This window comes from Prorops nasuta, unplaced genomic scaffold (assembly GCF_024137725.1).
Source record: "Prorops nasuta isolate Cenicafe-Biocafe unplaced genomic scaffold, Cenicafe_Pnas_1.2 PNAS00021, whole genome shotgun sequence".
In the NCBI taxonomy this organism is placed as follows: domain Eukaryota; kingdom Metazoa; phylum Arthropoda; class Insecta; order Hymenoptera; family Bethylidae; genus Prorops; species Prorops nasuta.
This window is the reverse complement of record NW_027116818.1, coordinates 1586943-1613224: the sequence shown is the minus strand read 5'-3', so window position 1 is coordinate 1613224 and position 26282 is coordinate 1586943. Positions and strand designations below refer to the sequence as shown.

At 44.6% G+C, this 26282-nt stretch overlaps 1 protein-coding gene across 3 annotated transcripts in view; it reads left to right on the top strand.

Annotated features, from left to right (window-relative positions):
* Window positions 1-26282, top strand: part of N (neurogenic locus Notch protein) — a 161909-nt gene that overhangs the window by 53289 nt on the left and 82338 nt on the right. For 2 of the 3 annotated variants that reach the window (XM_066739891.1, XM_066739890.1), the window contains exons 3-5: window positions 5268-5539; window positions 6385-6583; window positions 21248-21381. In XM_066739891.1, the coding sequence (XP_066595988.1) occupies window positions 5268-5539; window positions 6385-6583; window positions 21248-21381 (605 nt within the window). Of the gene's footprint in view, window positions 1-5267; window positions 5540-6384; window positions 6584-18186; window positions 19799-21247; window positions 21382-26282 lie in introns of those variants that run through there. The other variant, XM_066739892.1, reaches the window with a different exon arrangement.

The window sequence follows — 26282 nt, the reverse complement described above, 5'->3', positions numbered from 1 at the left end:
GATTATCACGCTCCAGCGATGATCATCTTTTGCAATTCATCGTCGCGAATTAATCTCTTGTCCGTCAAAGAAACACGCTTTAATGAGGCGGTGAATACAAAGTGGTAGCAGGCTAATCCCAAACGCTTCCCGTATTCTTTAAAGCCTCCTTGCACAACCCCCCCCTCATGTACCATTTGCATCATTGTCCAACTACAAAGATTCGCCGACGCCCTATGTATCGAATACGCGCCGAGCAATCCCGCGATGGAATCAAACTTGCCCGGAAAAAATTCCGACACGCCCCCGTTAGTTCTTCTTCTTCTTCTTCTTCTTCTTCCATTTGCATAGGTTTTCGGCTAAATATAGCCAACGTCTTTCCCCGTCATTTTTACGACGATCATGCGGAGTAGCAGGGCTTCCATGTTTTTGCTCGTATTTAACTCATAGCTCGTCCAGGCTTACGGCTTATTACCAACTAAGTGAACGATTCCTAATGACACCACAGCTTTCAACCATGCCAATCAGCTAGCTTTATACCTTTTTCCCCCTTTTCTCCTTCTCCTCTTCGCAAACTTGTAATTTCCTCTCATCGATCTTTATCGAATAATTCAATTACATTTAAGAGGCTTGCTGCTCTCCTCGCTCGATCCACGAGATGACTCTGGAGAAAGAGGTGGGGGGAGGGGGATTTCTTCTTAACGCACTGTCAATGTTCCGTTTGCACTTTGAAGATTTGGCAAACGATGTTTTTATTTATGGACAAACAGAAGGACGCGTTGGTACATGCACCCACAGATACAGCATAAGACCGCATAAAAAAGGGAGTGTACTCGCATCAAGATGCTTGTTTAGATAGCGGTCCATTCGTCATTTTGCGTACGATGCTGCAAAGCAATTTGGCTTTGCGATCGGTTCATTTCGTAGCCGATCTGGCTGGCCGATAATTTCGCGGAAATCTTGGTCATCGATCTTTTTCGCGAAGACCCACCTTATTAATTTGCTCGGCCTGCACAATTGGCTCCCGTGCTTCGTCGCTTCGTGGCAGGATGGAGATTTTCTTGTCCCGAATCTTTGCTGCCTCTTCTTCAGGGTCCAAAGGGGAATTCGGGCTTGATTCGGGCTTCCGCAAGGAGGAGGGAACGCGCGCACGGATTCTTCCACCTCTTTTGTATCACGCACTTTCCTGTCTCGCTCAAGATTTTTATTAAACCCATCCCTTCTCCCCCCCCCCCCCCCCTTCATCATCATCATTATCAGGTTCGGCTCCTTACTCCTGGCACTGCTGCACGCTCCAACACTCGCGTCTCGTCCGGTCAGTCAGTTGCATCCTCCTCGCATAATCAACAACGGAATCGCGCGCGCGTTTCTTTACCTCCGCCCGCAGATTGCCTCGAATGACTTTTAATATAAGCTCGAATCGCGCGAGCGCTACCGCCTTCCCATCCTTAATCGTTGAAGCCAGAATGCGAATGGAAAAATTGTTCCGTGGATTAAGAAGCAAGTGCGGAAATTGGCATGGAGCCACTCACACTGCTCTATTCCCACGTACTGAATTCTACGTGGTATAATTTTCATTTCGAAGTCCGATCGTCATTGCTGTGAGAAGCCAAGCTTGATCTAGCTCTCACTTTATTGCACGATTATTAATATTTTGCCATTTGCCTTGTTCGTCCATTGCAAATAGTTTTCAAAAGTCTGCGCGTTCGAGCTCCGATCCCTCATACGCGAATATTGCTACTTCGATTAGCACGGAGAATAAGACTCCAGGTCGTAAATATTAGCAATTTTTTTTCCGATTGAAAACCTCTTCCATCCGAAAAATTAACGCCACGATAAAATTCTCTGGAAGATCCATCGTGTTTGCCGTACGGATATCGTAAACATTTGCCGAGTTCTGAATCGGCAGATCCTTGCGCAGCAGATGTTATAAAAGCAGCTTTTTTCTCTCGTTTCTCGTCGCTCCGGACGTTTATTCCGAGAGTAAATCTTGTAACCTTGGTGAAAAGAAAAGATTGCGAAATAAATTTATGTTATTGTTATAAATTCATCATAGGTAGTCTAATTGTTTCCTAACGATGCTTGATGAAACAATGATTTATGCTTTATTGGAATTTTCCGAATGGAAGGGAAAAATAGCGAATGAACCGTGAGTAAAAGGATATGCAAATCAGTGATCGTAAATATGGTGGAATGGAAGGATCGATGCGGGGATCTCTCTGCGAAGCGGGGTAGCGTTATGTTTGATGAAATGCGCGAGAAGAGTTACGGTCAGTGGTGGCAGAGAGAGAGAGAGAGAGAGAGAGGCACGTGAGCGTAGGGACTCGTACACGGTTGGATGACGAAACACGAAACGCATGTGTCTTTCGTAGTGTAGGTGCGAGTGTTGGAACGGTGCGAAGCGAGTAGCGCGTGCGGTATGCGTGTGACACACGTGACACGAGTGGCTCTTATTGCTGACTGCAGTGCAGTAGTTGCGGCCAATCAGCTTTGGCTAAGCAGTCCTTAAATAGCATCATCATCGAGAGCCATTAGCCTCGACAGTGACCACCTTGATCCTTTCAAAAATTAAATCTCCCTACTGTAGGCATACCTATATATATATGTAGCTATACACCACCTCGCGTGTCATTAGCTACCTCGAGAGTCACAACTCTTTACACCTTGTAAAGCGTAATTTAGCAATTTCACTTTTTACCTTGACTCCTTGAATGACCAATTGCAGATTTCAAACTTGATTTTAATAAAAGCTCGTTTCATCAAACTTCGCGCCGTAGACATACGATACGGGTATCCTGGCAGTATTATAAATGATCATTGGGAATCATTGAGATTTGTGCAAAGAGCCTCGACGTTTCTATAGAGACCGGAGATGGCGCGTCTATCCCCTCGCCTTGAACTTGCACTGTCCGTATATATATATATCCTATAGACGATATCTCTACTCTGACACCTGCGATATTAATCAGCATCGTTCCTCGTATTCTTCGGGTGAAACTACTCTTCTTTTCTAAATTTTCAGCTTTTTATTCCATCTTATAATTAATGACGTACGTGTTCTCGTAGGAGGATCGTATTTGTCGTTATTGATGGTCATCAATGTTCGAAGCGTCCGTTTTGCTTGATAAATAGGAAATTTGTCCCAAGACGCAAAGAGGGACGGAATCTGAGGCAAACTTCAGTCGCGTTCCTATATGGATTGTTTACGGACCAACAACACTGGTTGGTTTGCGGGACAAATATGGGCTCGACCTACCTTGTGCCAACCGTCCCATCAGCAGCATGTTTATCGACCTGTATCGTTCATCCATCACCAAAATTCTTACTTATGCAAAAATGTTTCATCAGGAGCGTCTTTGTTCATCCACCACCAACACTGATCTGATCTAACAATCCAAATAAAGCCAAAAAAAAAAAAATCATTTATAATTTTGGCAAACAAAATCACAACAGTAATCCTTTTATCATTGATCGTGATTGATAGGAGAGTCTTGAGTAAAAAGACGCCTATATATATACACACACTTGTTGCAACGCGGCGGTGGTTCTTGAAGCAATCCTGTCTGTCGGTAGGAAGTTTCGCGAAGGACGACCGGGTCTGCATTTATCGAGCTGTGCGTGTCTGCAGGAACGATCGCGTCGCTTCTGCCCAGGCCGCGCGGTAGCCCCGCTAAAAGCATCAAGAAGAAGAAGAAGAAGCTGAGCAGCGATACTATATAGTAATGGTCGTGGAATCGTTTCTTCCGTTTACAGAGATGATATACCTAGTTTGGCTTCTGTCTCTTGGACTTCCTGGATGTAACGCATTTTTCCTCCGCTTTTTGGCTCGTATTTATTTCGTCCTCGATGAATTAAGCAGTTGTGACATAGAGAGAGAGAGAGAGAGAGCAGAAGAAGAAGAAGAACGAGTCCCATGCACGAATGAAGAGCAAGCCTGTAACGGAGGTTAATGATAGCTAGGCAAGATTCATTGTATTTTGAAGTACGCGGAGCCGGAGATAGTTATCCTTAAAGACGCAGAGTCCCTAGAGCGTCATTGAACCTCGCGAAAGAAAAGCTGACTCGTAACGGGGTCTAATGATATCAAGAGAGAGAGAGAGAGAGGCTCATTCTGCTGGACGCGCGCTTCGATCCTTCTTCCTCGCACGGGCCGAGTCGAGTCGAGGAGTCGCGCGAGACTCCCTTAAAGGGTAGTCCTCAGCACCTACTTAAGGCGCGAGCCTATCAACATTTTTCTCCTCGTCTTCGATCTCGTCCGGCCAGCCCGTTGCTATTTTCTTATGACGGACGACAAATTGGACCTCGAAGCGGAACCACTCGTTTCTCTCCTTTTTCGCTCTTCATCCTCCATCCGGAATCATCCGGGATGTCTCAGCGCGGAATCTCGTAAACATCGCGTCCATCCGTACGTTTCTCATCATCCTTGTCTTTGAGATTCCCTTAAGAACTACATTATATATATATATATATATATAAAACTCGTGACTCTTGTTTACACTTTTCGATGACGAATCCCAAGGACCTTGGATACAAAGTCCCATCGTTTGTCGTAAAAACGCGTCCTGCGCCAGGATAATCATCGTAATCTGTAAGAGTTTCTCGGATCCAATTAGCTTTCGCGTAAACGTTTCATTGTTGAAGAAGCGAGTATACGGGACCCGTAAAATTAGAGCAGAGGGTAAGATAAATTTGAGCGACTGCAGGGCTCGGACGAAACCGCAAAGACCCTTTTCGGTCGCGAAGAAAAACAGCTTTGCGCTTGGTCTAGCCACACGTTCTCGTGCTTCTAATAACACGGGGTAGCGTGTGCCCGCTATAAAAACTTGAATTATTCCTCCGATCCTCGTTCGTCGCATCCTGACCCCCCTCCAAGGACCCTTCGTGGAATTGTCGACCGCAACGAGTCTGCCCCGAGACATTACCCTTTCGCGGGAACGAATTAAAGTTTCCCGCGAAAATTTCTAAACCGACCTAACGAAGAATCAACCATTCCTCATCTCCGCCAAGACATTTTCACACTGCAGGGATAGAGTCCTGAAGATTTGTACGAATGAAAATTTTTTAAATCCTCTCCGTGAAAAAATATATTTCATAAAATGCCTTGGAATGTATTTGGTTTCTTCAACATACAATTCCTCTCTGCTAAGGCATTATTTCCACACTAGGATATAGATTACATCAAGATTTATGCGAACCTGTAAATCTCAGTGATATTGATCGTAACTACGGATATATATCTGGATCGTGTCGTACTATTCTCTAACAGAAGTCGTTTCTTTTATTTACAGTTGCACGGCTAAATACGTGGGCGAATATTGTCAACACTTGAATCCTTGCCACAAGGAGCCCCGTTGCCAGAATGGCGGATCCTGTTTGGTGCTGGAGAGTAGCAGGGGAGACACGCCTACTTTTATGTGCACGTGCCCCGTGGGATTTACCGCCAGCCTCTGCGAAATCCCTCTGGAAAATGCTTGCGACTTATCGCCGTGCTTGCACGGTGCCACTTGTAGCCTCAAGTCCTTGGACGAATACATATGCACGTGCGCCATTGGTTACACCGGTGAGTAAAAGCTTTCATTCTCCTTTCCTTTTAAACTCTTTCGACCAACTGTTATTACTGCTATATATATCAGCTATAGAATTGTGGCATAAATATACTTAATATTTCTGCTAGTTAAAACTACTGTTTTTTCCCTGTGAATTTAAATGAAAAATTTGTTTAATATTTCTTATTTTTCTTCATTTTTCTGTGCACAAAAACTTAATTTATCGTGTTACAACTTCCTGCTTATTAATTCGAGTAATCTAAACACGCGTGATGACATTTACCTGTCTTCGTTGATCATATGATTAACCCAAAGACACTGCATTAATTATTTATTGTTCATTATTCTGCTCCAAACGAGATCTCTACTCGCGTGACAAAGTTCAGCTACGCGTGTTTCGTCGCGAGTAATCGTTCCTTATCTCGACTAGAGCATGCGCGATTCTTCGCGAATAAATCTTCGTACTTGCAGTGCAAGAGTGATATCTCGCTGGGTATAACGAAGAGAAAAAAGTGGTCTCTGAAACTGATACACGCACCATGCATGTAATTGGCGAAAAAAAAAAAAAAAACAGTGCTATTTCCATCCAGCGATACTATTACAGTAACTCTATCGTTCACCGCTTTTAATTTCAATTCACATAAAAAAGTATTGTGTCAATTGTACCATCTAATTTAATTAAACCATGAAAACGACGATTGGTATAATTTCAGGAAAGACAAACCACATAGCAACGATAATTTAATCTATTAGAGAGAATGTAATTCGTTGGTCCGGGAAAAATAAAATGAATTATTATAACGAGGAGGAAATTTGGAGCAGAGACGAAGAGTGACGTTGTCGATGTTTTTCCTTGCAGGTGAACATTGCGAGAGGCAGGATTACTGCGCGCCCTCGCCGTGTAAGAATGGGGCCGAGTGTCGTTCCTACGACGACAGCTACAGGTGTACGTGCGCGGCCGGCTTCACGGGGCCAATTTGCGCGGATGACATCAACGAGTGCGACAGAAACCCGTGCAGACACGGCTCCACTTGCAGAAATACTCACGGATCTTACAAGTAAATCGAAGGAGCCATTTTTAACGCTTTTCCACCAGATCACCCCCCCCCCCCCTCTCTCCTCCCCCCCCCCCCCACCACGCAGCACTTATTCCTCTTCTTTTTTCTCCCTGCAGGTTCCGCGTATCCTCGACTCGTCTTTATTAAGTACGATCGAGCACGCGATTCGGCTGTCGCCACGAAAATCTCTCGCGATCAGAATTTATGCCATCTCCTTCCGATGTTTCGCGCTATTAACACGCTGCGACGCGTGAATTTATTAGCTGCTTTTATATACGTGTATATATGTATATATACATATATAGTGTACGTCTTTGGATTCTCCCATCTCGAGGATCTGGATTAAAGGCGCGACCCCGGGATTCGTACCTTGCGAAGGTACAAGATCTCGGAGCGTTTAATAGCGCGCGATCCTCCCATAACTCTGCGAAGAAAAATCTGCCTTCTCTTTATTAGGAGAAAGTAAAAGTTCCTTTCGAATGTATAGGTATATATATATATATATATATATAGAGAGAGAGAGAGAGAGAGTAATTGGGAACAGGAGCATCTTAGATTTCCCAGAGCTGATTAAGAAGAGACTAATGAAACGTTGCGGTAAGAGAGGAAAAATCAGGCCAATTGCGGATGAAGGGTATTTGCACTTTGTTCGCGGTGAGATTGATGAGACGCGCGAGGGTTGAAAGCGGTAGTGTCATTGGTTTTTGCAGCAATTACCAATTGACTACGGATGCGTCAACACGGAACACGTAACAACCTCGAACATGAAGATTTCATCGATTCGATCTCATGCTTCGTTATAAATTTGCTCGTAATTCTCTGTTATGTCCTCTTGAAAAACACTTATATCTGATCACGGACTCGATCATCCGTGCAGGTCACTTTGCGTATTCTAGTCGGAAAGGGATTAACGGGACCTCCATGGGTTTCACGCTTTTTAGATGTTAATAAGGGTTTCTCGAGGTTTTAGTTTTTTTTTTTTTTTTTTTTTTGCAAACCAATGGACTGTGCGCGAAGAAAGTTTGATCAGAGATTGCAAGAAAGAGATGATGCGCAAAACTAGCGCAAATGAGAGAGAGAGAGAGAGAGAAACTGAGTGAGTGTTTGCTAAAGTTTCTTTTGTATGCAAGAAAATCTAATGTATTTGTGGTGAAGAAGAATTACTATTACGAGATAGTGCTGTGATGATTCGTTTCAGTATCTATATATCCCATTCGGAAAATTGTTAAAAACCTAAATTCTGTGAAGGATGATTGGAATGGAAGAAAAATAACAGATAAGTAAAAAATTATCCACACTATTATAATATATATATAGAAGTTAGTCTATGGTCGAAGCGACAATCCTCTGATTTTAAGGGACTCGAAGGGGGCAAAGAGGAGCAGCAGAGTGTCGGGGCAGAAAAGGCGAAGAAGCAGAAGGGGATCGTGCAGATCGCGGAAAAGAAACGGGTCCGCAAAAACTGGTTTTAACGGGGGACTCGAAGCTGGCCGGGCGAGTGGAACATAAATCCGCGCTTTGTTGAGATCGAGTAGAGATTAATCGAAGCCAGAGTCGAGCTCTGACTGCACGAGGGCAGATAATGTCTCTGGGTCCTACATTATATTGAATTATATCGACTCGACGCCGGTGGCTGCACATACGCAAGCGCAGCAGCCAGGCCTATACCCGATTCCACGTATTTTTTCCCCTTTTATTTCCATAGGTTCGCCGTTGGCGAAGGAACTTTTGCCGCTTCGCGGAAATCTAATAAGCCAGCGCACTATCAATCTTTCCCGTTGTACCGTTACGTAAGAGATTCCTGTGTGACTACCGCGATGCGGTGTAAAATTTCACCACACCTTACTCCCCTTTATCGCCTCTGCTCCTTCTCTCTACAACCATCCAACACTGCAGGAAAATCCTTCCTCGCATTTCCAACAATCGCCTTTTGTCCAATTTTCGGTCCGAACGAGCAAAACCTTCCGATACCGATTGTTTAGCATGCTTATCGTCGCAGAGATGTGCGTGGACGAGGATCGTCATCAGGAAAATTCAGATGTACGTGTTGATAGAGGAAAGTGATCGCTCGAAGCATGCTTCTGCAATCCGTAGTAGTGTGCGAGGTCTCCTCGGCTGTGGACGCGCGGCCGGGACGAGGAGCGAGTGACGAGCATGTGTAAGTGTGCGTCAGGTGAAGCTGTGGCCAAGAGTCGCCGATGATGATCCTCGACAGTCCATGACCACGGGAGCAATAATGTTCAATCGACCCTAATAAAGACTTTGATGTGGCATATCCGACCACCAGACGATGCTGCCGCGATGCCTCCTATGTTATTAAATAGTTATGGTGGATCGACGCTTCCAGTACCAACGCTGTATGGACTAGGATAACGCGACCATGCTACCACATCTCCGCAGTGATTTCGTGCTGTCTCATCGAGGACATTCTTCGTCCTGAATACATTATTGTTACGTTGCATATATTGTTTTGGAAATATTTTCGTGATCTTGAAAATAATTTCAATGACCTTTGACCAGTTGAGAACGGCACTGTTGACGGTAATAACCGAGCGGGTGTTTTTTAAGATTGACCCGGAGTACCGGACGGGTTATCCGAAGCCCGGACCACTTTTAAGAGTCTCCGGAGCGGTTCCGATCCTCCTCCTCTCATCTTTCTCACCACTCACGCTCGATTTCCGGTCAGGAGGAGCGTATAACTAAACGCGCGCTTCTGTTGGCAAAAAGCTGCAGCCTATAAATATATATATATATGTTCTCGCTCTTCGGGGTCATCGAACCCTACATCCGTTGACATGCGAAATTTGTTCCTTATTCCGCTAAACACTGGGGGATCGGGTAAAAAGCGAAATTGCTCGTACGAGAAAAGCTATTTAAGCAGCGGAGGTTGAGAGAAAGACTTTTTCAAAGTGAAATTGCTTCCTAGTCAATTCCGAGCGTGTATGACTGACTGAATACGTTATTGATTGCTCGCGCGCTACCGTACGCGATAATTATCCAGTTTTTTGCGAGACTCGATTAGCGATGATCAAAGTAGAAAATAGAGGTGGGTCGTTGTAACGTCTCGAAGACGCGAATCGTGCGGTGTATTTATGGAATATTCTGCACTTTGTTCAATGGGCTCCACCGATGCCTCTTCTTGGTCCCCTATCTCGATAATATCCTTGACCTTGATCGTAATTTTCGAGGGTCGTCGATCGACCCTGAGGGGTCAAATTCTTTCGGCTTCTAGATGAAACGCACCTGGCGTGTTGCGGATGGCCACGCACCTGCTGGCGAATCTCCGATCCTGCTTAGGGCCACCTGTGATGGGTTTTTGACCCACTCGAGCGCTGATCGATCTGGAAGATCCTCGCTATTTCCTGGAAAAATTTGCTTCATGGACAAATCACAAAGATATTTTGCTCGGAATCTTATCGAGGGTGAAGCATTTTCGTCGAGTACAGCTCAAAATGGAGAACAGAATTCGTTGGAGAAGCATAAGAGGAGGAGGAGGAAGAAGAGGAAGAAGAAGAAGAAGGTGGTATTGTGGAGGTGCGCTGGGGCGCCGATATTCCCACAACCTTGTTCCATAGTCATCGTGTAGTCGGCCTCGAGCTATACTGGTCTGCCTAGACATCACGCATCTCTCGACGAATCTACCTCGTTCCTCCCTCTGGCTCTCGCGTATACGAGTGTTTCTCGCGTAGCCCACGAATCATAAGATTTCCTCATGAAACACGCGTTATTCCAACATGAAAAAGACATTCCATGCACATGTTATTACGAGCGAATTTCTACTGGAATTTTTCTCATCAAACTCGACGAGAGAGTCTCGAGCATATTACGCTCGATCAGCGCGATGGTTAATTAAAAAGTTTCACCGTCCAGTTTTCAACGATTGCGCAATAATTTTATTCCGTCGTGTCAAACGATTGTCGTACGTCTCTCTCTCTCTCTCTCTCTTAATCGTGCGTTATACCCGCGCTATGGTCGATCGTGGTCGAGTTTTAGCTGTTGCTACGCAATAATGAAGGAACTCCGTATAGCGGAGGTCAACGGGGTCAGCCGTGAAGCCGGGTCCGTTGTGGTTCCTTCCGTGGAAGCACTGTGCCGTTCTGGAAAAAATAACGATCTGGGCCTATTCGTGGAACTCGTTCCTTCGCCAGCCGATAACTACGTGCCCGGAATCTAAACTGCCTGATTTTGGAATTTTGCTGGTTAAACCTGGTCAGCTTGATTCGTAGGATCGTTACGCTAGGACTATTAGATGTCCACGCGACTATGCATAGGGAATATAGAACTAGTTTACCCTCTCCTACGTGATTCTTTTCTCTCTTCGAGATTTGCATCTTATATTTATCGTCCTGGAAACCATCGAGCCCAAAACAATTTCCTTCAATCCCAAATACACTTAAAAAAAAAATAACAACAAAATACTAAATGTATAATTCATTAAAAACTCTGTAGTCGAAGGAAGAAAAATGTGGTATTTGCGAAATTTCATCGAAAACGCGTAAAGATCGGGAGCTGAAGAAGCGTTAAGCTGCTTGCTTAATCTTTTGGCACGACAGCTTCTTGAATACTGAAAGAGAAGAGGCAGAGTCGAGGATTATCATTATCGCGTGACATCTTGTAATACAAGAGGCAAGCAGCAGCGGAAGAAGAAGAAGAAGAAGAAGAAGATGCTCGCGAGAAGTTTAATAAAACGTTCCGGTGGAAAGCAGTGGCTCGCGAGCGAGGCGTTCGCGTCGGTACGGAGATGGAGAGAATTCCTAAGTTTGCCGAGCTGTCGCTCGAACTTGAAGTTGCAAAGAGGCGAGAGAGAGAGAGAGAGAGAGAGATGTCGTCGCGATATTCGGATTAAGGACTATCGTCACGCTGCTACTTTTTTCCACGCTTAACCGGAAGATAACCATAAGAAACGGTTGAATCCGTCCAGGAGCCGACGTCCGAACGGATTAATGCGCGAATCACAGCGCGATCGAGCATATATACATATAGGAACGGACACTCTCTCTAAGCAAACACCATGCACTCGCACCTGTGCGCGCGCGCGTCATCGAGACGATTGACACGCAATATTACAGCGTAAATGTATCTCTCGATGATCTGGTCGATGACTCCTCGATAATGCTGCAATTCCACTCCTCATCCTCGCCAATTTGCAAACTCCATTCAACGCTATATAAACGACTGATCGATCACATCCTCCTCCTCCTCCTCATTTTAATCTCACAACTTCATTTTATAGAACGAGCGCGATCCCGCGTGTTCCCTTTAATTCCACCTCGACGAAGTTTCAGCGAGCCAATAAGGTCCAATTTTCCGAGACTCCCGTCCACTTGCCGCAACGAGTCTTATAATAATCCTGCACGCGAAAATGGACGATTTACCTCGGGAATCATTTGCGTTGCGAAAGGACCAACTTTCCGAGGATGTTAACGCTATATATAATAGCGAGAGTAGTTGTATATGTTTACACGAACACACAGAAGGTTAAATCTGACTCGCAGTTGCATCAAGCGTTCGCCAATAACTTCCTCTCATTAGCAGATTAATACTGTTTCTCGTTGATGACGAGATAACCATCGGCCTGGAAATCTGTTGTACGCATCTGGTATCGACCCAAAATCATGCAGGATCGTCATTTGATTTCCCATTGCATAGGACTATATCCCAGAACTCGGGGATGTGTGTCTACGATCGTATCGACGTAGAAAGTTGTAGAAATTTCGCAGTGCACCGCGCACCGTATATTAATACTCCACGCGTGGAGACGAGGTTCGTCCGCATCTCCGCGAAGCACGTGGTGGCATACGTGGCACGGGTAGAGAGGCCCGTGCACACTCGGGATACCGTTCCGAAGCGCGCACTACCTCCGGTAATAGCGTTCATCGCCGTCGCTATAAAAGAGATTACCTCGGTGGATGGTATAATCGCTGCCCACCGACTTTGTAATTATTGTCGCGGCCCTGCCCGAGGGGCGAGCCTTTATAAATGCAGGCGCGAGCAAAAAGCGAATCGTAGGCGATGACGACGACGACGACGACGACGACGAGGACGGAGATTTAATCGCGACGCGATCGATTATCCCCCCCTCCCCCTCCTCCTCCTTGCTAGCCACTGGCAAGGTCCATTCATTCGCCGCGGCGCTCTTTCGCGATCCGAGAGAGACCGGAAGTGGACAATAAAATGCAAATAATGCTCGCTCGAGCGTCCGGAGCGTGGCTGGCCCAAGTGCGAAAATTGCGCAACGACTAAAAGTCCCATTGACTCGAGAAAGGCGCGAGGACAGTCCAGTCTTATATGTGCGTATAAAATAGTCCGTTTATTCAGTCATCGAGATCATTTGTCAAGTTTGATAAATCGCTCTTTACCAATCATCCGTACGTTTCATTGCGATAATTTATTCGCTTCGATTGGTGCGCACGCTGTTATTATTCCGCCTTATTAGCGTACGTGCGTTTAACACGCGATGCAAAATTATTATGTAATTTCTTATTTTAATTACGAAGCTTTGTAACTTTATCCAGCGGTATATATATATATATATATATAGTTGGCGCAGGGTTTCTTTTCGAGTATCAGTGGCTCGTGCGTTTCAACAGTAGCATATATATATATATATACATATATATTATATAGTTTGCTGTACCGGTCGGAGGAAAATTTGTTAATTCCTGTAATCGTGTTTTGGTTTACTTTGACCAGAGTGAAGGTGTCTGATTATCGTGCAGGACAATGATCGCTCGAAGGTGCGACATTAATATGCAGTTGTGCGAAACGGTTCAGCGGTGAAAGGGAACGTTTTCCTGGGCTCCGCAGCACCGCGCCAGCACAGGCTGTCATTAAAGCGCGACTATTTTTCTGCTTTTGCTTCCTTTCTTTCGCGCCGTAGCCGCGCCGCAACACAATCGCTGAATCATAGACGCACTCTGCTTTCATAGGCAAGGCGTTAAAATGACCAGTGGTCAGGCATCTGCCGCATTCCTTCACTTCCGCCGACTCCCGAGGCGCATCGCTTCCTCCCCCCTATTATTTACCTTCTCTCCTTTCGATCCTGCGTCTCGAGAATTCTAAAATTTTTTTTTTTCTTTTCGGATGAAACGCAATTTTAAAATCTTCATTTTTCACAATGTTCTTACTGGAAGCAGAGAAAACTGCGTTGGAAGTTAGCAAACTGTTGTAGAATTTCGCTTTGTTTACCAAATTTTAGTAGAAATGAGAAAATAGAGTGTTTTTTTTTTTTTAGAAAATACAAAGTTGTCGAGCGAGGAAGCTGCGGTGGAAGCTAGCAAAGTGACGCAACGATTATTGGGTCTAGCCAATTCAGACAATTACACTGGTGGGAAAGCTGTCCGTGGGTGCGTTACATTAGCTCGCCGTTAATCCAACGCGCAATGCTCCTTGCTTTACTCGCGGTGCATCCGTTTACGTCACCGGAACTCGACGCGCGGAATTATAATTGTTCACTCGCGATATACTCGTTAATCTCCAGAATTTTGCAATGAATTTCCAGCTGCTTTCCTAAACTCGGTACTCCTCAAACTCGCCAAGTTTTTTCCATCCCAATCATCTCGCGTTTTTGCACAATTATCTCGCAGATAAATTGCGGAGAATTTCAGGAGATTAGTTGCGAGTGAATTTTTTCCAATCACTTTGGAGGTTTTCGCTGCATTTCAGGAGAGTGAAGCAGCATCGCGTGTCGATAACGGTCTCGGAGATCCAGTTGCGTAATTCATGTTGCAATAAAAACGTTAATATCTCCATTATGAAATGTAGATCGAAGCTATTATTCTTCTGATAATGGCGAGAAACGGCCATTTTTTCTAACATTTCTCTGATACGATTTTCTATATATACACACACACACACTATATATATATATATATATATATATATATATATATATATATATATATACAATAAAGGTGCACGATAATTTTCACGCGATTTCCATCGACACTCGCGAGAGAGGTTTATGTAACGTTCCTAACGAGGGTTTGCCTCCCGTTAGAATTTCGCACGTTATAGGAAACCTTCGACCGAATCGAACTATCCGGCAGATTTATAGTCGATCGCGATAAGATTCCTAACTTCTTCCCGTGGAAGCCAACGCGATTACTCAGAACTTTATCGAATTATACCTCTCCGACAGTGATAGCGGATATTAATTCGTGGATCAACATAAATTTGCCAGAGATAAACAATTGTGAATTTTGAGAAAGCAATTTTACGCACGCGTATATACGGAAGAAAAAATTACTCGATTCGAATAAATCCTTGCACCGAATAGCGCCAATGAAATAATTTACTTCCTTTTCATTAACAATTGATTGAGTAGGAAGAACAACTATTATGGAGTTAATAATTTCCACGGAAGTATATTTTTTTTCTCAGTGACGTACAGACACGGATTTGAGAAAAAACGAGTTTTTTTCGCTTGCAGAATCTCAGCAAAGTTTCTGTCGTATAATGTTTTACGAGGAAGCGTTTTGGTAAGGATTTTGATAGGCGTTGATTAAACGGAGAACGTTATTAAGCTGCGGAAGAGCGTAAGATAGGTATATATATATATATATATATATATACTTTGATGATCAGTTTTCGTCATCGCCGTCGCTGTACAGAGTAGATGAGCTCGTAAAAATGATCAGGAGGGATTGGAAGAGGAGCAGAGGAGGCGAGGACCGAATGTTCGATCATCAACGGCCCAATTTGGCTACGGCCAATTAAATTGTCTTGGCGATACGTGCAGCGCGATTGGTATTAATTTCAAAGAGGGAGGGGGAGGGGGCTAATGACAAAAAGATGAAGAGCTCGAGGAGAAAAGGGTTTCTCGATTAAATCCTCTGCAGCAGACGAAAAGTTGGCCTCTTCCTCCAAAAATCTCGAGTGGTCTGCGGTGTATTAACACGCACGAAGAAATCGCTTTTTGTCCTTCTCTGCTTGCTTTCTTTTGCCTCGAGCCGACACGGCCTCCTTTTGAAAAATTATCCCTACCACCTTCCACGAACCTCGTGAACAGAAGAGTTTCTTAACTAGAATATATCCTTTTGATGGAACGCGCTCGTAACATTAACAAGCGCAGGAAATAACGTTCCTATATGATTTTCAAACGATTCATTCTGTTGGGAAGAGTCGTTGAGGTAATTATTTAATTCATCAGATACGATTGTAGAGATTAATCTAGATAATTACACGCACGAAATACCCGCATTACCAGCAGAGCCATTCACACGACAAAGAACACTCGTATATATACCACGTATGTACGTAGCATATTGTATACCGTACAATATACAAGCGCTGCTATATCTTAATTGGACAAAGAATGTTAATGTCTTACGTGTTTCTATATAATTAATTAATTTACCCTGTGGATAAATATGTATATCTCAAAATATATTCAATACATTCAAAAATATACTATAATTGCCCGAAATATTATATTTGATTTCACGAAGATACGATGAAAATATAATTGCAATTGTATTTTGAAGAAACAAAGTATATTCGAATATACTATAAGTATGTATTTTTCCATGGGAGTTTCCCTTTTCTATTATTTATAAAAAAAAAAAAAAAAAAAAAGAAGTGGATTATTTCTTGCGAGCATTCGTGAAACAACATCCAGTCATCGAAATCTCTTAAGCTTCTCTTTTGTGCGTACCACAAACGAATCTTTATGGGATTAGAATTCATTAACATTCATTGCGGTATTATTATAGCGTATGATGAATATACGCGATAAATCGTAGGTATTTTTCTAGGCTGATAGGAGTAAGGTCGAGTGGTGAATTTCGGGGAAATAATTACTTAATCATAAAAGAGGCGACATTTATCAGTGGGAATTCTTTGAAACCCTGTGGGATCGCCGCGTGACTCCAGAGAGGTTGGGTCATAGCTGGTAGTCAGAGATCTCCGAGACAGGTTCTTGACTTGTTCCTGACATATTTTGTAAGTCTGCCTCACGTAGGAGTCTCGTGGTTTCCTGTCGGCCGGCGGCGCATCAAACATGAATCATAACACGGGGACGCATAAACTACGAGGTAGTATATATATATATATATATATATACACGTACCTGACTGTGCGGCCTCTCATCGGACGTCCGCTCATAGAGAAGAAACCAACCAGCGAGCACGCACAGCGACTCTCTCACCAAAATTGTAAGAGATCGAAGCTCGATCGTAGCAATAAAATATGTGAGAGGAGAGTGGGCCTGGAGGATCGATAAAAACGATGATCGACGACTGTGTCAAAATATGGCTAGGGGAGAATTTTCGTGGAATCCGCAGTCCCGCGTTTGTATATAAATATTGAACAAAATTGTTTCGGGTGATCTTGATTTATTCAAAGTATAAGAAAAATGTAGAGATAATGCATAGTGCATAGGTTTATTTTCAAGTTACTACGCCGCTTCAACGTTGCCTCCAAGGTCCACCTTTCCATAATACCGGCAGAACGAATTTGCGATTCATCGCGAGTAGCAGTGTATTTAATCTACGTGCGATCGGATCCTCTCAACAATCGACTGTATCGAGAATCATTGATGCTCGGTCGGTTGGAATAATGGATTAAGCGAGGGAGGAACTGGCAACCGTGTTGGGGGGTTAAAAACGAGTAGATACATAAGGCTCTAGCATATTGAAGTGGTGGGGGAAATCCCCCAACACACTAGGAACTTGGTAGGCACGAGGGGCGTCACCGTCGCTTTTCCAGCCCCGGCGAAACTTCGAAACCTAGCTGCGCGCCACGGGGACAAAAGCAAACAAGTGAAAATTAAACTTTAAAATCGACCGTCTCTTCGCTGTTGATCCAAGTTCCTAAGCACTCTGGTAAACACGCGTTAATCGCTATTTTGGTGCCGTTGGCACGCCTAAGGTCCTGCAATTACTTCCTGCGAAACAAACACATTAGAATGCAAATCCTAGAACAAAGTACGTTTAGAATTTATTACGTGCCAAAAACGCAGGTCTTAAATATAATTGACAACACTATAACGGAGAAAGGAGATTTATTACGGAAGCTGGCATAAAAGGATGCATATTTTGAGGACCGCTGGTGTAAGAGCCGCGCGACCCTCGAATTACTAAAAAAAAGAAAACTCGCGTGGCTTTGGGAGGAAGCTTCGAACGACGTGGAGTAAACGAGTGGGGAGAAGTGCAAGTGCACGCAACAAAGTTTTCGCATAGCTGCTGCGTGGGTCTTGGCTGTTATCGAGGTTGGAAAAAGAGTCTTAAGCGAGAAGAAAATACACTGCAGGGTCTGTGCAGGGGAATGGGAGGTCGAAAAGGACGCTGCGTCGTGTCTGGCGAGGACGCACGAGTATTTCCGAAAAGAGCCGAGCGGCCCTCGCCCGGGGGGATACGAGCGGACTACTCGAGTCGAGGGAGAATGGAAAGGGACGGCCAGTCGCGTTCATAGCGAGTGGGAGAGGGGCGCGAGGGGGAGAGAACGCACACTCCACAGAGGGGCACGATGAGAACCGAACGAACCGAGGGGGGGCTCTGAGCGAAGGGGTCCGCGAGAGTCGTGGCGCCCCCTGAGCGGCGCGACCCGGAAGGTAAGGTTAGTCTGTCGCTAGCCGCTCGAGAGAGGCACACGTATCGCGCGTGGCTCTTCGACGCTGAAATACTTTTCCTCGTCGAACGCCGATCGATCGCAAATTGGCTAAGCGACCGATCACCTTTCACCCTCGCGTCGGTTCTACAAACTTTTACTCGATTTTCAAAGCTCCAAGTGTCTTTCTCCACCATCGCGAAACGCCTCGCTACTGGACTACATCGACGGTGCAACATTGAATACAATCCCCCCCCTCCAAAATCAGTGAAAAGTGCTGCTACGGAAAAATTCTGCCTTACAAAGTGAAATAAATTAACGACGGAGGGCCGAAGATCGAATTTCCTGTCAGAATCCGTCTGGGATTGGCAAGGTTGATGGTGTCGAGATTTGGCAACGTCACGTTGCTCGAGGCGGCAGTCATGGACAACTCGCTGGCGACACGTCGTAACACAGGATAGAGGCAATTTGCGCGTGTTTAAGGGAGTTTAAGACTGGGGAGAGTGGATTGAGCGAATCGACACACAAATATCTCGTGGTTCAATCGAGTACTGACTCGGTGGTGGTGGTGGTGGTAGTGTCGAGTGGAAATTTGGCGGCGGCGCCGCCGCCGTGTCGATTCGAGGTAAATAAACACTCGGTCGAAAGTTGTGCGATTGTTGTCGTTGGAGCGCATCGCGGGGACTTTTTTTATCGTTTATCGACACTGCCTCGACTCGCCATTGGCTTGCACTTGTGCGTGTTTTGTGTACGACAATAATTCCACGAATCTTTCGGTGTCGACGCCATTGTCCCGAGTCGCTACCCTCGTTCCAAGAATGCCCAGGGATTGTTGTTGGGATCCGAGAAGTGTGGCCGTAATAAAAATTCAATTTTGGAGCAACGACGCGTACACTAGCTCTCTTTTCTCCTTTGTGCAATTAATTCAACAGTATACTCGAGTGTATCGCTGACTGCTGCAGTGGTAGTGTACACACACAACGTACCAATTGCCGTCGCGTCGCTCCAACACGGAACGTTGCTGCTGCGTCTCTCATTGGACGTTTTCGTTGCTCGAACAACGATAAGAAGGGCGACACCATTGCAATAGCATCGAGAATGTCGAACGCGTCCCAGGCTGGCTTACGTTGGGATCTGCTCTTTGGAGGATAATCCAAGTGACATTCGGCCATTAATTGTGTGCCGCGTGCCCGATGCTGGAAAGTCAGCGCGCGCGCGCAGCGTGTTCTCCTTACAAGTGGATCGTTTGCTCGAGAAAGTACAAGATCGCGGGAAACCGAGCCTCGCCACCGAGATTGGATAATATTTATTGCTTTTAGTGTGATAGGAATTTTGTGCAATCCCTCCGGAAGTGAAACGTGATCCATTAACGAAGCACCGTATTTGTGAGGATTATAGTGTTTATGTGTGCGTGCTATTATAGTATATAGAAAAATATATATATATCTTTTTTTTGTGCTTGTCTCTAACTAGACGAGGAAGCCAGGCTTTTTGATAAAGCAGTGTTTTTTTTTTCTTTTTTTTCGCCAAATGGTGTGAGCATTCTCAGCGAGACCTCGCTGAAATATGTGGAGTAGCCCCCTCTGCGACTCGTGGGCATCAATTTTAAGTGAAAATGTATCCCACGCGTGTCTTACCACTGGTGCTTCTCCTGGCCGCAAGCTCCAGGTGCGTTTTGCAACAAGTTTTACCGTGCGAAAATCGTTGCAGCGCTTACGCGCGCGATAAGCCAATTCACTTTCGATCAAATGTTAAGGTTCAAGCTGTACATACGCGTACCGCCTGCAATTATTCTTATGCGAGAAACTCAATGAAAGTCTGGATAAATTGCTTTCAATATCCTCCAGTGCTTTCATTCAAGTCTCTCTCTCTCTCTCTCTCTCTCTCTCTCGTCAAACAACTTATTTCTTTTTGTTTTTCATATATATGAAAACTTTATCAACGTCCACTTGTTATCATTGTACTCGAGTGGTCGATGATTCATCAATGAAATTATAAAATCGTTTGATATCGTTGAAAAATAATTAAGATGAAAGTTTTGAGCGTATTGAAAGTATATAATTAAAAAATGTTTATCCTTTCCATTGTTCCATTTAATACCAGTGTATTGATAGGAAGAGCTTTGAGAGGGAAGGATCCTATTCAAAGTATAAACGTCATACGATATTTCGTTTAGTCAGATAGAACACGTGTATTTACCTATACTTTCACAAGCGCGCCTGTGTTTACGAATACACTTTTTCAACGCTGATTCAACAATCCGTAACGGGACTCCTTTGATACGATATATCTCCATGATACACGCAGATCGCTGCGTTCACATTTCAATCATGTTAACGTTCAAGCTTCGGATATTAATATTAATATAAAATTGCCATTCAGAAATTTTGCTGAACAATTGTGTCGCGAAATTTTTTTCCTGTTTTTGGATATAGTGCGATAAATTCTTTCACCGATTGCAATTGCAGCACAATTCAAAAATATATAAATTTTAATTAAACTCCTGTAACAATCTCAATTCAATTCTTTGAGAACCGAATTAAATTATATGTTGGTAAACAATTTTTCTCGGTAGATTTTTATTATTAATTTACACAATACATTATTGATGTGTCACTTATTAATAAAACGCGTAGGTGAATAAAAAAAATTAATCACTCGTAATTAGGCACAGTTCTCTTACCCTAAAATCATTTAACACAAAATTTTTCTCGCGTCGTTATTGCGACCAGTGAGCGAATGAATTGAACGATCGGTGAAAATTGATTATTTTTCTCTTCTTGGTGGAACATGGTACACGCTGCTTTTGAATGGAACACAGGAGTATTATGCGATATAAATTAGTGAGAGACAGAGCTAGAGATTTAGCGTAGAAACGAGACACACTACGCGACAGAGAGTAACGTATGGCGTGTTCTGCAAATCGCATGTAACATTGACAAACCTTATACCTTCCGTAAGGAGTTCAATGGCTTACCTACTTATAGCTTCCTAGCGCCTTCCTTTCTGCAATTTATCTCAAACCTGATCACCGCTGATAATAATTACTGCTGGAAGCAAAATTTTCCAGTTGAAAAAGCAATTCTTATTTTCTTCTCTCTCTCTCTCTCTTTGCAGGTGCATGTGTCCGAACGGATTCACCGGACAAAACTGCGAAAACGAATACATACCTTGCAGTCCATCGCCGTGTCAGAACGGAGGATCGTGTCACCAGTTGGACGATCTCAACTACGAATGCCTCTGTCCCGAAGGTAAGTTGCAAAAATAATTTTTACGCCATGAGAAATTTTAGAAAAATCGACACCTTATTTAACACTGAGAAAAATTGTCAAGTTTCTGAACAATTTTTCGTTGTAACAGTGAATAAAATTCATTTGTGTAGCGAATGGTTGATTACACAATTTTTAAATTGCTTCTCGTCGAGACACTATATACAGTACTCGTTCATCTTATTACCTGTTATTATCAAAGTTTTGGGCTACGGTCCGGTGAATTTTTATGACCAGGGTCATAGCCATTGTCCGAGGAAAGGTTCTCCTTACAAAGGACGTAAATAGTATAGACAGCACTCGTGTCCAGATCGTTCTCTTCTTTATCCTCGACTTGGCAGGTCTCGAAATTTTCGCAGGACGATCCAATCGTTGCCGGAACTTGTGATTCGAAAATGCAAACGTGCGTGTGGAATGGGCTATAGGATAAATAGTCGATTATTACGAGGAGAGTCGTACTTGTACAAAGCGCACCTTCCTGGGAAGCCCCGAAAACTTGTCATTGTCGTCGACTAGTTGCATAACGTCTCTTTTCGTGTTTCGACTCTCGTATGATCACACGGGGAACCGTAAAGCGGAGAGAGAGAGAGAGAGAAGACGCTCTGACGCAATTGTGTCGGTATATACACGGGTGCTGGAAAAAAAAAAGAATCCAACACGAGAGAGAACAGTAGTGTCCAGCAATCTTACATTGTATTTTTCTTTTTCCTCGCGTGGAATACTAATCTTCCTGCCAGATACCACTGATTGTTGTTCTCCACCTGAGATTCTCAATGCATAATCCATCGTTTTAAAAGTCCGCTCTTTCCCAAAGCCACTGGCTGCATAAATTTTAGTTTCTATCCCGGCCATTGAATTTCTAAAATACTTTGATTTTCATTCCCATGTAAATCCCGCGATTCCTACCGAGGTTTTCCAGGTTCCTCGAGGTATAGTCGAGGAGTCTCCGTTTGCGTAAGTTGGTCGCTCGGGAAGGAAAAGGGAAGAGGGTGAGAAAGACAAAAGGGGGTCTCTGGCGTTGTAATGATTGGTCGATGCAACAGGTACCTAGGTGAGAGTGGGGGGGGGGGGGGGGGATAGCTGGGGTGCCTCCGGTGGCCATTTACGATGCATGTGAAGCTAGCCCGAATGGTTAATGTAAAGCTTAGGGTCAGCCTAGCGTGGCCTCCACACTCCTTGGATCACAATGCGTGATCCTCTCTTTCCCAGGCGGACCAAGACCATGGCGACCCCACCCCGACTCTCTTCCTCCTCCTCCTCCTCCTCCTCCTCTTCTTCTTCTTCTTCTTCTTCTTTACCATACACACGCTTTTTTCCCCACTTAAGGAAGTACCTGAAAATCTCGATTGAGTCTTTCTTTCCTTCACGTCAACCTGTAATTTCCCTTCTTCCTTCGGTCACCGCTCCATTAACAGAAAAGCCTCTATTATTCGTGGATTGACATTTTTAAGCTTTATTCCTCATATTAAAACGTTCTTACATTTGCAAATTAATTTACAAGCGTGTTCTCCAGTGTCTATCGGCAGACTTCCGCTCTTGCAGGGATTCTTCGTATCAGTCGTGCCTCCCCCGACTCGCTTCCTTCGTTACTTTCTCTCCATCATCATTTTATTTAATCGTCAGTCGAATCATTCCCATTACGAAATCACTTTTATCTTGGAAAATGAATTTGCAAGTTGAAAAAAGCTAAATTTGCTCGATTGCCAGTCTCAGCGTGCCAAGGCCTATCAACGGACTTCCGGTCATGCAAAAAAATCCTCTTGTACCGATGATATCTCCGCTCATCCGTTTGGCTCGATGCTTTCTCTTTATTATTATCTTATTGCTCTTTTATTTCATTGGCAGTTACATTATTTCTCTCGGAGCCTGTATCTTTGGCAAACAACTGGACGGGTTTCGCGCCTAACCAACTCGGTCTCCAACGGTTCGTAGTAGCTTTTGGCCCCCGCTGAGCTTTTATGCGTTCAGTCGGCCACTTCTCAGCTGAGAGTAGCACGGAAATTGAGCGGTACCGGAGGTATTTCGTGTAACTCCGTTCATGAATATTACCGAGAAGCGCTAACGCGTTTCGCTCGAGAAACTTTATGACGCTGCATTAGTACAAAGTACAAAGTAGTAGCAGCATCTATTTAACATACGCGAACGCGCTAGTCCGCCTTTTTGTCCTATTCAATGCTTCTTCAGGATCCGCAAAACGAATACTCGCTGCTCCTCCATATAACGAGTTTCGGCTTTAAACTCCCGCTCTTTCGTAACTCGTGGAAATCCAACGTCTCTTGTCCTTGTTCGTGCCACGTGGGAAAAAGGAAAGGAGGATCCCCTTTTTCTCGGAACTAAAAAATTCTCCCTTCCTCGGATTGATTTTCATTCGTCGCTCGCAACGTTGATTAGTCGATTTCTAGTTTTAATTATCGATATTCCAAGCCGATGGTACAAGAAACTGTACGATTCCATTCGAGGCTTCGCGATCCTTCCTCGTCCAAGTTGCGCGACCATAACTCCCATGATGCTCGCAAGGAAGATTTGCTTTTGCAAATGATCCATCCGCTTTAAGCAAATAACTTTTGTGACGTATTTGCGATGTTCCAAGCTTAATCCGAACATTCTACATCCTACCTTTAATCCTCGCTAATTCCAGGACGAACCCGATCGATCTTCCTCTTGCGTTACTCCTATACATTCCAATCGTCGAGGATAATTTCACGCGCGGATTCGATCGAACAAGTTTAAAGTTGGGCAAACGGTCATTACCATACACCTACACGGTACTCGGAGTTGCAAAGCTGCAAGGGTCACAGCGATTACGCATAACCGCGGTTTAACCGTGTTTATATTTATACAAATGCATGCGTCGGGTTTACGGTCTCGCAGCTGACGCGTTCCGCGCGCTGATTTATGTTACGGCGCTTATTTAATACCGATGAAATAACAATGTAACAGTTACATCGATGCGTGGACATGAACACGACGAGTAAATCGGCGCATTAAAGCCGCTGTCCAGTGACAGATCGCGAGAGTCGTGTGGTTTCCCCCGAAGCGCGAGAATAAAACAACAACGACCCACACACTATTCTTCTCATCCCTTTACCATGCTGAAGCGAGGATTGATCCAACTTCGAAGCCGCGAGCCCCGCTGATTTATTCATTTCCTGGTGTATCGTTCCGGAGAATTCTCACTTAATTAAATTTCTAATCTGCCGTTCGCCGGAGGAGAAGAATCAGCTTGTGGAGCAGAGCACATTTTTCATGTTCCTTTCCGAGGATGCTTCGGAGTCGATTCTCCCATTCTTTTTTGTCACTCGAGAAGCCTCGAGAGGTAATTAATAACCGGGACCACAAAGAGAGCGTTCGGCGCGTTGACGTTTAACAAGTGTCCTTACGCGTGGCTCTCGGACTATTGTACAGACTCGCCTCTCGGACTCTTTTATCCTCGTACTCGGTCCGTAGAGAGACTGCCAGGTAAAATTAAGTGGTAGGATGATGTCGTAATCTATACTTTTGCTCGGTCCAGACAACTCTTCTCGATCAACGCTCCTCTCGATAATAGCTCGTGGAAGACTTTGATCCCTCTGGTCTCAGCAAGGTCCATTCTCTTGGAATCGGATCACGCGTGGTGGATGTACGCGAAGAACAACCCCCGGGCCAAGTAAGTTACCACATGGCGACGTTGCAGGATCGTTTTTAGCCACGCGGCTCTTTGGGATTGGACGAGAATGAGGAGAGTCGTAGGAAATTAACGAAGTTTTTTAATTATGCCTCCTGCGTCACATTCCGAGGTTTGGTCTCTCAAGATCATAGCTCCGGAAGAGTAGTGTTGGGGGGTGGGGGGTGGTGGGGAGTGGTGGAATATCACGATTGCGAGTTGCGAATGTGGCAGGACAGTGACAGATGCGACTCGTTGTCTATGGTCTCTCTTTCAGTCCAGGGATATCGGTATCCTCTCCTGCTGGCAATTTGTTCTCATAAGAGCTCTCTTGCTCAGGATTAATGACCTAGCAGAACCAGATCTAGGAAATCCGTGAGTCCGAGATAACGTTTCTGCCTCCTGGAACTCGTCGTTCGCTTATTATTATAGAATTAAGAACATCGCACGGTTTTTCCATTCGGGCTAACGCGATATCTCGTCCATTTTTGAAACTGGGGTTTTCGGCTAAAAGCTTGATTCCTCCACGCCGAAAGGGTTTGGATGATTGGTGGGTGTACCGCTTTCCCACGATATTAACGAATTGGACAGATGCGACAGCGGGAGGGAACCCTTTTTCCGGCGGGTATCGCGAAATTGGGGTCACTATATTACGTGGCACAGGACGCTACTCTCTCTCTCTCTCTCTCTCTCTCTCTCTCTCTCTCTCTGGGGAATTTCTTGAATCAGGCCGAGAGAACGATGCATAATGCAGCAGGAGGCTCGTGCGATAAAGCATAAGCGGCTCCATTATGTCGTCCTGGAAGAGGTGAGTCGTCATGACTGTATCGTAAGTGAGCGGGAAATGGGCGAGGGGAGAAAGAGGGGGGGGGGGGGAAGTAGAGAATAGAGAACTCGGACGCGCGCAAAGTGCAACTAGAATCCATTTATGTTTGTGTGTGTGTGTGTGCGTGGAGCATCCAGTGTCGGGGAAGGAAGAGCTTGCTCGCTTCTTCGGCGCGTTTTATTATTGTCCATTTCCATTTCTCATCCTCATCCTCCTCCCGCACTCCCTCTATCACTGTCTCTCAATTTCGAGAAAGAAGAATGATAAATCCAACGACACCCACGCGCGCTGCGAGAGCAACCGAACGACTCTGGCTGCTGGCAACTACCGCACACACACATACACATTGAGTAATAATCCCCTCCGATCGGAACAAGTGTGAGTGCATCCCCCCCCCGGTGTATAAATCTAGAT